The following is a 12,952-nucleotide window of genomic DNA, read 5'->3' on the forward strand; positions in this document are numbered from 1 at the left end:
AAGAATACTAATATAACCATTTTGAAAGATTGCAAGCCTTTATTTTGGAGTAAAGGCCAAATTAGTTTCAAATCGTAGCCAATATCGGGACTGCATGCTATGACGATCATTACGACTAGATATTAAATTTGCTTTCATTATTCTAAGAAGGATGATAGCATAGTCACATATTTGAACATAGGTATTCGTACGATGATTTCGAACATTACAAAGTAAGATATTCCAACTTAATTCCAAGTCTCAATATTAGCATCAAATGTATATTCCAAAATTGAGTCGCAGACCAATCGTAAGCCAATTTATTTGGTGTGCGGTGGCCTTTTTGGGGAATACCCTTCGGTGACATCATCACGAATGAGTGCAACGTAATGTCAACGTTTGATGCTGAAAACCGGTTTCGGGCAGCAAGATGAGAGACGAGAACCGATGATGCAAAGATCTATATATAAATGACCAATTAGCAGTGAGTATTAGCAGCATCTGATCTCCGTTGACCAATCACAACTAAGTAATTTCGACAGCTCGCGAGCTGGCTGGGGCTCGCGAGCGGCCGGGAGGCCGCGGGGGCGCGGCCCAGCCGGCCCGGCACAATTCTGTAATCATTCTGTCTGGTCTACAGGTATGTCTGAATTAGCTACGCCTCGATCTGGAGAATCCATGCATAATGTTTGTGTTCAGTGCTGTGATAATTGAAATTATAACAAATACCGGTGAGTTTATTAGAAAATGCTTATGATGCCCTAATCTCAGGAATTGATCTTTAGTTATTGGCCTTAATTGGATTAAACTGTGGCTGTCAGGGTTGGCGCGTTTTAAACGGTGTGTTTTAAAACATGTTTTAAAACGCGTTTTAAAACACCCGTTTTTTTTACAAAAAAAACGTGTTTTAAAACACCGCATAGACTTGTGTGTTATAAATTTGCATGGATGTGATTTTAGATGAATGTTGTTTTTTTAATACCATTTTTTATTAAGAGGTGTATTATTTCCTTCCAACTAAAACTCTTTTTCAACACCACTCCTTTTCTCCTCTTTCTTTCTTTCTTTCTTTCTTTCTTTCTCCATTGCTTTGTCTTGTTCCTTTTCTCCCTGTTCAATTGTGCACATCAATGATCCAATCCACATTAAGAATATTATCATTTTAACAAACATCTGAGTGTTGTGCTCACTTTTTGGACAGGGAAAGAAACACTTTTTTCAAATGAGCTCAAATACATGTTAAAGAAGTACTTGAATGAAATGGAAGTGGTGCACAAGCACAATAATATTTTGCAAATAGACTGTAAACCTGACATCATACTCTTGAGGCACACCGTACACACAAAAGCGGTAAAACTTTGTGCTTTGTAAAGATGAAGAAAAGTACTTTAAATAGTGTAAGAAAATCAGCTAGCAAACCTTAACCCTAACAATTTCAGGGGACCTTAATGGCCCCCTAAAACTTTCTATGATAAATCCATAAACATGACAGGGCCACGACATATCGTTCTAGACTATTTTTGGGATGCATGCATTGGTGTGCAGTTATGATATACACCACAAGTGCATATTATCAGATCCCGAATTGCTCAAAAACGTGATTTCATGTATAAACCCAATGTGAGTTCTTGCCAAAATTTGTATCTGTATCATTATTTGTACTTATTGTTAATGATTGGAAAATTATTGCCAAAATTTATATTAGTAATAAAAAAAAGTTTTAAAAATCTATACATAAAAAAGTTAAAAAAACATTACCGGTAAACCTAAATAGACTGGGCTATTTCATTTCATAAGAAGACTGAAGGCCCCCCTCCCCCTTATGATCTGGGCCCTTCGATCGCGGGATCACAACGAAAATTGGTACGCGTATTACCCATGGCATAATCTAAAAATAGGAAATAGGGAATATATTTTTACCATAAACAAGGTGAAATTAATTGTTTTAATCGGTAAAATAATGACACATTTATGAATTTTGGCTAAAAACAGTATTTGCATTGGATTTGGGCAATTTTGAGTCTGCATGAACTTACAAAATGTTGCATGATTTCGGAATCGCATACCAGGGGGTCACGATTTTGGTCTCATAAGTTGCGTTAGACTAAAAAAAGGAAAGTCTGTGAGTGACGCAATAAAAAAAATTTGCGCAGTGGATTTATCGCGAAAAATTACGAGGGAGGGCTGAAGCAGCCCCCAAAGTCTCATTAGGGTTAAAAAAAACATTCTATAGGCCTACTGATTTTTTAAAATCCTTTTGCATTAGATCAGAATTCCTGAATTAAAAAAGTACTTCAAGGGCTTCATTTATACATTTGAATTGAGTTTGTATTTCATGCACTAAAATTGGTATAAGTGATTCAAATGAAATAAAACATATATTGATTTACCGGTAATGAAATTAAGCTTTGAAAACCCATGTACGTCAATTTCTTCCATTGTGTGAATTCTTCTCCTCCCCCCCCCCCCCCCCCCCCCCGATTGACAAGACTCAATATACCTTGGGACTACATGTATACATGTATTAGGAATAAAGTGTCAACTTACTAAGTGTTCTTTTTTTGTAGGCATTCAATTTCCATGATTTAGTAATTTTTGGGGAAATATGAACTCTTCTGTTGGAAATTCATTAACAAAATAGTGGTCATCTCTTATTTAAAACATCAAGAGCTTAAATCATACTCTATTTAGTGTCAGTAGTGTATAGTTTCATTGATTTACAGAAAATTGCATCATTCGTTGAAAAAAAACGTTTTAAAACGATTTAAAACGTTTTAAAACAATAAAAAACGTTTTATTTGTTTTTTTTAATAAAAAACGTTTTTTATTACAACCCTGGTGGCTGTGCCTTTGCTTGGAGTTGGAGTTGGAGTTGGAAACTTGGTCTGGACTCTTGCCTGGAGTGTGGCTGAGCTGGGCCTGGCTAAGTTGATGAGGCTGAGGTGTGGTGCATGCTGTGCCACACTCCTGTGCTGTGACTGTGGCATGATTGATTGGACCATTGGCATTGGCCGAATCCGCAAGCAAGACTTCATGAAAAGTTCATAATTCATTCACTTCAGTCCAGAGGAAGGAAGTTCAGAATCATTGCAAGTTACTGCCTGGATCACATGTCATGCATGTCAGCCTAACTTAGTTAATGAATAACGTTTAATACTAAATAGGCATCTGCTAAATAATACTAACATAACAAAATATATTTACACTATTCTTACAGTACAGTACCGTACTTGCACTGTACCTGCCACTGAAAGTGAAGTTGGAGCCATTCATTGGTTATTTAATTTTAGCCAGCATTGCCATTGATATTTTCCATCGAATGTCCTTGACAATTTTAGAATGCTGTAAATCATAGGTCCATGTCATTCATGTGACATGATTTGATTTGGTCGCCCAAAGCCTAGAAGCGTAATTTTAGGGAAGGAGAATTCTTGATCAATCTTACTGGACACAGGAATCCGGGAAATTAGACTATATTCAACAGTTTAAAAAGTTGTAACAAAGATTTCCAGAACAAGATTCCAAGTTGCAACTTCCAAGTTTCAACAACTTTTACTCGAGTAAGAGAGCAAAATTGACAAGACGAGTAGTAGACCGGTAGATCTACATGTAGTAAGCTGTCTTCATTAAAGGGAGGTTGTCATGATTTGATTGAACTTTTAACATGGGGTCAAATTAGGGTTAGTTAACCCTTTTTAAGGCTAATTGTTAACTGTAAGTTAGCAATTAATTAGCCTTAAGGCTTAAGAATCCAAGTCTAATTATTTCAAAATTTTCATTTATCTCGTAATATATTTGTCACGGATCAACTGTTTAACTTTGGCAAATTTATCTTAAACGTTAAAACATTTCTGATGTTACTCTTTTCTATTCCCGTTCATTTTATTCTTAAATTGACATTCGTTGATATGTTAACAATTTGGACTGCTTTCTCCATTACTTGGACTACCTGCAGATATTTGAATTAGCCAGAAGTGGCTACCGGCCAGCTTCCAGGAGTTGATCTGAAAAGACGAGCAGCACAGCAGAAAAAACTGGAATCCCGAATTCGCAATTCAATTCACCTCATGGAATTTGACAAAGTTACATAGTTACACTGAAGGTACAGTCTCGAACAGGGCAGTCACCTCTTATTTCTAGACTTACCTTCAACCCATTTTCAGTCAAACTTCAGCTTTTTGAGCCACTGGCCAAAACTTAAAGAGCAAACCGAACAATGGATGCCACATATTTTGATTTCAGCAATATGGATCTGGATGTGTTTCATTATGAAAATGATCTAGCAATATCGGGATACCCGCCTTCTCCAGAAGACAGTCCCCTCTTTGAGTCTCCTGACACTCATAATTTCTTTGATGAAGATGAAGCAGCAGTGATGGGGCTGAAGTTAAGTTATCAGTCGTGCGGGAGCCCAGCATCAGCTAACTCATCCACATCTGATGATATGCCTGTGACCCCTCTCTCCAGTGGTGCAGAGGCAGAGTCGTATTGCCAGATGGAGAAAGAGCTGGAAACTGGACAGACGGCATTCAACAACACCAGCCACATGTATTTAGAGCTGCTTCATCAACTTGAGCAGAGTGAAAGCAGAGGTATGCTGGAAAGAGAAACATCCGTGCAGAGAAAGCAGACCAGCACTTGTGGTGCAGCAGTGAATCAAGCAGATGTCATCCAAACCAGCAAGTCATCTCCAAGGCCAGCAGATGAAGAGCAAAGTCCTACCTGCCAGAAAGGCGCTCTCAATGCTCCGCCACTCCCTGTGAAATCAACATCTCAACCAAGTCCTAGAGCAGCTGTTTTGGAAGCTGCTGCAAGTACTTCATCGAAAGTCAGGCAGGATACAAACATTTTCTCAGTAGCTAAAATTAATGTTACTAAAGTTGGTGTCAAAAGAAAAGCTGCCCAGGGCAAGGTGGAAGCGAAAAGGGCCAAGAAAGGTGGTGAGGATTCCACTCCTATTAGTCGAAATGAGAAAAATGCAATTGCTGCAAGAGAAAATAGACTAAAAAAGAAAGAGGAGTTTGAGGAACTAAAGAGGAACGAAACTTTATTGCAAGAGGAAAATGAATCTCTTCGTAAGGAAAATTCAGATTATGTACAGAAAATCAAAGGGTTAGAGCAAGAAGTGGAGTACTATAAGAGTGTGCTTTGTAATCAAAGTGCTCTAGCTACAATCCTCGACAAAATAAATCCCCAATCAAAGTTGAAGCTGAGCTCATCAGTTGGTGTGTCTGATCAAGAAGAAACAGTTGGGGTTAAGAAGGTCATGAGTGGTGGCGTATGTTTACATCTGAATGGTACTGATACATCCCTTGAATGGTGTTCAAAATGTTCCATGAATGCACAAAAATCTTTTCAATCTTGAAATTAAGATGTGATAATGAACCAGGGTGATGGTGTACATTTGTAGTATTTGAAAAGAAGGTTACTGACAGTTAACATCAATTGTTTTGTGAACTTGTATATGATGTAAATGTGCATTAAAAGTTGTAAAAAGAAAAAGTACAAGATTGGTGAAGATGTAAGTGCATGATGAATTTTAAAGCTCATCAAAATGGAAATGAATTGATGATGTATGCTCTCAAGGAATGCCTTGCCCCACGTACAACATTCAACATTCTATTGTACAGTGTAAATCAGATATAACTTCATGTACTACTGAAGATGACTCAAATGAGTAAACAGTGAACTGACAACTCTACATGTCTGCCTTGTCACGTGCTAAACATGTTTCAAATTTCTGAGAATGAATCATTTGGCATACAGTGTTAAGTGGAGCAGAAGGTCTACCTGCCTACATCATCATTCATAATGCATGCACTCGAGGTAAATTGATAATTTTATCCAGTGATAGGAAGTTATTGTGACGAGGAGAGAGATTTCGGGTCTGTAACACAAAACTAGGAATCAATTGCAAAACATGATTTGGCTTGGGGGCTATTTTACAAAGCTGTTAATCATGCACAACTGGAATACCCCGAAGGCCAAAACTGTAGTTCTTGGCAAATCTTGATGTGAAAAGTACCTTACTCTCAAATATAGTTGTTAACAAGTAGTATGATGCATGTACATTGTTTTTTATTGGAATACAAATTAGTAATTTGAAATTACTGAGAACCTTCTTAAGCATAAGAAAGAGTCACAAAGACATTGATAGATTTGTTTTTTAAATTTTATAATCTATGAACAGTTTCATGAAATGAACCCCCCCCCCCCCAAAAAAAAAAAAAAAGAATCATAAGTATTGTTTCAATTTTGCAATTGAGCACTAGTCTATGTGTCACAGTGCCCAGATGGTACATGTATACTTGACACAGTTAATCATAAATAACAATGTATAGTTTTATGTTTCATTGTGTAAAATGCGAAGTTTAAAGGTACTATCAAATGCTTGACATGCTGGAAAAGTTTTTCGGGATTAAATTTCCTCTAAATTGCTATGTACAGGAAATCATGAGGCTCACTTACAAATACAGAATTTGTAGGAAGTTCTTTTTTTACTTGACCAGCTCTTCCGTCTTATAGAGCATATCAATCCTTCTTAAACAAACATGAAACATGAAGTATGATACTGTATCCGATTTGGAGTAAGATTCATGTTATTCATAGAAGTTCTATGGAGCATCTTCTAGCACTTTCTAGTACCTTTAAAAAATGTTAAGGCTGTGTCTGTGTATATTGTAAACTGGAAGGAAAGTATCTTTTAAATCTGATGCATGCATAATGGAACACTTGCTGAAACAGCACTGCACTCTGGTAAAATGTTGATAATAATATTCATGTGCATATAGTAGCTGTTCCAGTTAGTGTACCTCTAGATATAAACAGAAACTGACACTCTTGTATTACTTTGTTATTTCCAGATTGTTTTAGCAGAGCTGATTGAGAGCAGCAGTATGGTGCAGACAAGTTTCATTTAATTGGTAAGAAATCAATATCGTTTGGTGATCAGCACTTATTCAGCCATTCTCCTGTGGGATGTGTTGCCTTGTAGTTTATTTTATCCATCTTGACCTTTTCAAGACATTCTTTTTTATTTCAATTTTTTATTGGTCTACATGTACATATTTTTTACATACATGTACACTGTATATCAAGGAAACACGTCATTCTACCATTTCTACGTACCGGTATATTTACTGAGTATATCTAGATAAGAAAGGAAAAACTTTACCCCCCTAAAAAAATCCATATATGTGTATATATATATTGTTCAGTTTTAAAAGAAAAAAAATGAAATGGGGCCTACTGGTACATGTATGTTAAATTTTCAGAGGTGTTATAGTCACAAGGGTTACCAGTTGTGCGTAAAGCTGTTCATAACTTAGTACAGCTTTATGGAACATCCGCCAGGAACAGGAAGTATCAATTGTGAAATTCATGAACATGTCACGAAGCCCAAGTTGAATCTTTAGGGATCACAGTATTCTGTGTGACTATGAGAGGTACATGTATAGCACATGTTCACATAATTTTGTCTAGAAATTGTTTGATTTTAGTGAATATTCAACCTATGGGAAGTTTGTCTTAAGCTCGCCCCTGTGATAAAAAATTATTTTTTTTAATTACCCGGTATCATTATTGAGCACTTTGTTACTAAATATCAGGAAACTACATGTACATGTATCATCTGAATATTGTTGTGTCTTTAAGCATTATATGTAAGAGGGCTAGATGCAATGAAATTATGGCTCTTTAACCCTAATTCTCCCGGGGGGGGGCCATAATGGCCCCCCCCTCGACAATTTTCGCGATATATCTGCTGCGCGAATTTTTTTGACCTCGCCGCTCACTGACTTTATACTTTCAAGTCTCGCGCAAATTTTGAGACCAAATTTGTGACGCCCGGGTACGCGGTTACAAAATTACGCAACATTATGTAAGTGCATGTCAGACCCAAAATTGCTCATAAACGTGATTTCATGTACAAATCCAATGCAAATTGTGTATTTAGCCAAAATTCATATATGTATCATTATTTCTACTTTTACTGATTAAACTTAATTAATTTTGCCTTGTTTATGATCAGAATTAAGTCTGGAACGATTTCCATTGAAAAAACAATAAAAAACAAAAAGTAAAAAAACAAAGAAATACATAAGAAATTCATAAAACAATAAAATACATAAGAAATTCATTTCCAAACCGAAGTTTTTTTAAATTCTGATTGTTAAGAATGCTACAAAGAATATTTTCACCAAAAATTAGCATTCTAGGAGCTTTATTTAGTGAATTAGAGCAAAAAGTATGATTTATGCATAAATTAGCATAATTAATTCATATAAAATAAAATCTCAGTATTTTGGAGAATTTTACCATGCAGCCTTGTAGATTACATCGCACACTACCAGCGTGCAAATTTTTGCGTCGCTCGCGCGATCGGCGGCCGAGATCTTAAGGGGGGGCCATAATGGCCCCCCCCCGGGAATGACAAGAATCAAAATACCCCGGGAGATTTAGGGTTAAATTTGATTCTCATTCTAAAATCATTCTCTCTCTTTCTCCCACTTTTATACATTGTCACTCTGATGTGCTGCCTGGACTTGATATTTCCTCAATGAATGGTAACTCCATATTGACTGGCTGTCGGCTTGTTCTACATCAAATGATGGGATCCTACTCTCAACAGCTAGGAAAAAGCTCATGCTGTGTAATCAAACTGCATCCAAGATTTCACCCAAGAGTTGTCGGTTTCATCATGTTTAAATCTACTTTTGACAAAGAAATTTGCTTCTAAAAATCATGATTCCAAAAGTTGAAATTTATCAATCCTTAATTCATCAATTATTACTACTACTTATTTGTTTCCTGTAGAGTAAATATAAATTTTGGAGGATTATGACTGTGTTGCAAACACAATCTTTTTAGTAATTTTGATTTTTTTTCAAGAATGACTAAATAATTGTGAATTTTACATTGATTTTTGGAGCAAGTTTCTCTTTCAAACTGTATGCACAAAATGCATGGCATAAAATATATCACAAACTCTGTTGTGATACATGTGGGTCATGGTGATGCATTTCATTTGAAATGTCTTCCAGTTCCAGTTCACATTTGAGGAAAAACCTCATTTTTTTTTTGGGGGGGGGGGATGGGATGATCTACCAAAGTGCATGAACATTCAAAATATTTTCTGCCATGCATTCAATATCAGTTGGCTAATGACATGACAATCTGGGAAGTTTGTTTCATTTTATAGTCCTATTATTGACATTTACAAATCAAACTTAAAATTTGCAATGAGGATTGGGATTTAACTTCTTGTAAGCACTTCTTACATCTACCTCCCCTCCCCCCTTTTTTTTTGGGGGGGGGGTCCAAGAAGTACATGTCATTTTGACATTGTCAATTCTACCATAACCCCCGGGGGGGCCAGTTCCATTCACGAGTGGATACCATGCGCGACCATGGGGTCTCGAAAAGCACCCTAAACACGTAATTTCCATATTCTGAAAATGCACCCCTTAACATGTATTGGCGTGTGAAACCCTACCCTTAACAAGTATTGGAAACAAAACGATACTCTTGGCAAATATTCCCTGAAATGAACCCCTAAACAAGTACAGGAATGTTTTATTGTTACGGGTCCTTCGGTCGTCGGCTTTACCTAATTTGGTTTAGTACGACCCCATCTTCTACACCTCGCGCAAATTGGACTCTAAACACGAAGTGTTGGGGCAAAAAGGACATCCTTTATAAAACATTTTAATTTTGTTTTATCATCCCCGCAAATTCGACCCTAAACACGTAATTGTCCTAGCGAAATAGATACCCTTTTTTCATTATTTTTGTGTTTTTGACACCCTTATCACGTTACGTACGTAACGTGCCCTATCGTGAAAAAGACATCCTTTTTACGTGTTTTTTTGGTCGCGCATGGTATCCACTCGTCAATGTAAGTGGCCCCCCCGGGCCATAACCCTTGAATACATGATTAGAAAAAGGGAATATTATAAACTGATGATTGTCATGTCATTACAAAACTCTTGTAACACAATGGTTCAGAGCTGTTCTAAAAGAAAAAATATGAATGTATTTGTATAATACAGAATCGCCAGTACTAAAATTGGATTTATCCCACAGTATACATGTACGCAATTTGATTGAGGGGATTATTTTTGTTAAAGAGCAGCTGTGAAGTTTTGTGAATGATTAATAATATGTAAACTTTCCTTTCCAGTGTTCAGAAAATTTCTGACGTGAAGAGAAATGTACAAGAAGAAAAAGCACAAAATATGTGTAAAAGGAGAAAATTGTATTAAAAAAAAAAGAAGAAAATGTAAAGAAAAAAAATTCTTATATTTCAGATAAAATCTGTATATGAAAGACAATAACTTATTTTTAATAAACCAAAAAAGTTTAAAAGATATATTAACTGGAATTATTTCCTTTTTATCAGTAACTGTTTCTAGATTGTGAGTGATGTGAATTTCAATGCATGTTACGATGTGAGTGAATATGATGAGTCAAAACTATTTTTGTCCCATTTTATTTCACCTATTAAAGTAAGGTTGACTGTCCTGCTCATTGTGCAGTGATGAATGTACTATATGAATGATAACGATTGTAATAAGTGACTGGTAATGAAGTAACTAGATTTAAGTGATTGTAGGATTGTTTTATGAATTATTATACTACATGTATGATTGTCTGTGTAATGTGAATTTTCAGTTGATAAGTGATTGATTGCATTGTGTATGATTGATATTGTAGATTGTGTAATATGACTGATTGATTGCACTACAATGTGTATGATTGATATTGTAGATTGTGTAATATGACTGATTGATTGGATTGTGTAACATTTTTGACTGATTGGAGTGATTGATTGTATTATTTATGATTGATATGGTAGATTGTGTATCGTTGGTGATTGCAGTGATCTATTGCATGATGTACATGCATGTATGATTTATGTGAAAGATGATGTAGTGGATCCATGACATTTGCTCCGGCGACAATTGATCCGATGGAAAATCTGCAAGCCTAAACAGAAAACTTGACCTTCAAAATGAAATAGGCCATGATCCTTATCTTTGCATTATTCTGAACCAAAAACTCTTATTACAATCCTATCTCTAACCCTATGCCCCCTGAGATATAAAGACCAGAGCAAATGTTATGTCATGGATGTAATATGCAACTAATTGAAGTGGTTGATTTTGTAAAGGATTGATATTGATCGATTGTTCACGAACAATCAGAGTGATTTGTCATTTTAAAGGGGAAATCTACTCTGATGTGATACTGGCTTTAAATAACCAGAACTATTGATAATCTATCAAAATATAACAGAGCGTGAATTTTTCAAGTTTTTATTTTGTGACGTCACAAACGAGCAGCTCCCCCATAAATTCATGTGTTGAATTCAATTCCATAAGATGTGAATTTCTCCCCCAAGAAATGAAAGTTTTATTTGTGCATTAGATATATCTTCAGCCTCCTCATTTTTCTTACCATATTCTACAAGAAAATATTTTCATTCATCATGAATAGTTATAAAAATGTGAATTTATGGAAATCATTTTACATGACAATGGTATAACTGCTTGCGTGTGATTTCATAAATCAAAAACTTTTTTTTATTAAAACCTACTTCAGGGTTAATTTTCCTTTCAATGAATAATTTATGTGGTACGAGATTGTCAGTATATTAACTGGTTTGAGTGTATGCATCGTGTAAATGAATGAACAGAGTGAACAATTGTATTGTGATGAGTTATGTGGTATAATAGGGAAATTTAAAATTTAAAAAAATTAAAAGATAATAATAGACCACTCCTCCCCCATTGGTCTTTAACCTTCTCATTAAACTATCTCCAGCATCTCCTTTCCTTTTTCACTCTCTCGATCTCTTTTTTTCTCTCTCTTCCTCCTCCCCCATCTCTCCCACTCTTTCTCATCACTTACATTGTTTTAATTAATCTGAAAACATTTTTAGTGTATCGACTATCGAGGTAGGGGACTCGTATCACAGACTTTTGGTGGCAACTAGGGTCATATGTAGAATTTTTCCAGGGGTCACAGATATCAAATATGTTTTCGGAGTAACTTTAAAACAAGGGAGTGAAGGTCACTCCAAGCTGATCACTATGGCACTGATGCATTTTTAGAAGTGAAATTGAAGGACTCGAGACATAGCTTGGGTAACTTCTGAAAAAAAAATCTTCCCCAAAAATGCATACACTTGCATATTTTATTTATTTTAATTTGATTTTGGGTGGGGAGGAAGGGGGAAGATCTACCAACACTGGGTTATGCTTTAAGTTGACCCCACATTTGGATATGCATACTTGCTCTTTTAATAGTGCATGTATTGAAGAAGGATCCTGCCCCAACACACACACACATAAATGCACATTTTTTAGACAACCAGGCGCGGATTACACACATTAGTTTGGAGAGGCAGACTTTTGTGCAAAAACAATATGGCCCCTTGGGGCCCCGTTTCATAAAGCTGTTTGTAAGTTTCTAGCAACTTCAAGAACGACTGGTGATCCTGAAATGATACACACCAGATTTCCTTTGACGTTGATTTAATTCCTAAGAAAGGGTCACCAGTCGTTCTTCAAGTCGCTCATAACTTACGACAGCTTTATGAAACACCCACCCGAAATGGTATTGTGTTCAACCTGGCGAGATCCACCACTGATGACAGGTGACACAACATTTGCTCCTGGGATAATTGCTCCGGGCTCAATTTTGTCTAAGATATAGCGTTAAACCTCGGGTTGAAGTTTAGTCATTTGATTAGTGAGGAATTACGAGCGGAGCAATAGTTGCGAGAGCAAATGTCATGGAACCTGGTGACAACTGCCCCTCGTATGCTATGCTCTGTGGGCTTACTACATGTAGTTTATATATGGTTTTGGCCTTTAAAGTTTCAGAAAGCTAAAAATACTGTTGAATGCTGCATGTGAAATGCAATTTGTGATAATCGATTTGAAAAAAAAACAAGTCATATAGCTTCTTT

At 36.1% G+C, this 12,952-nt stretch overlaps 1 protein-coding gene across 4 annotated transcripts; it reads left to right on the forward strand.

Moving 5' to 3' along the window:
* Nucleotides 1-578: 578 nt before the first annotated feature.
* Nucleotides 579-10,348, forward strand: LOC129257976 (uncharacterized). Of its 4 annotated transcripts, XM_064096139.1 has the most exons (4): nt 579-710; nt 3,935-5,805; nt 6,843-6,902; nt 8,609-10,348. In XM_064096139.1, the coding sequence occupies exon 2, from the start codon at nt 4,196-4,198 to the stop codon at nt 5,342-5,344; it is 1,149 nt and encodes a 382-aa protein (XP_063952209.1). In that variant the 5' UTR covers nt 579-710; nt 3,935-4,195; the 3' UTR covers nt 5,345-5,805; nt 6,843-6,902; nt 8,609-10,348. The 4 variants fall into 4 exon arrangements, 3 of the variants coding, with proteins under 3 accessions (XP_063952209.1, XP_063952207.1, XP_063952208.1); XM_064096137.1 differs by having other exon boundaries at nt 3,935-6,902; XR_010292858.1 differs by lacking the exon at nt 3,935-5,805 and having other exon boundaries at nt 581-710.
* The last annotated feature ends 2,604 nt before the right edge of the window (nt 10,349-12,952 follow it).

The sequence above is a fragment of the Lytechinus pictus genome, chromosome 3 (genome assembly GCF_037042905.1).
Source record: "Lytechinus pictus isolate F3 Inbred chromosome 3, Lp3.0, whole genome shotgun sequence".
Lineage (NCBI taxonomy): Eukaryota > Metazoa > Echinodermata > Echinoidea > Temnopleuroida > Toxopneustidae > Lytechinus > Lytechinus pictus.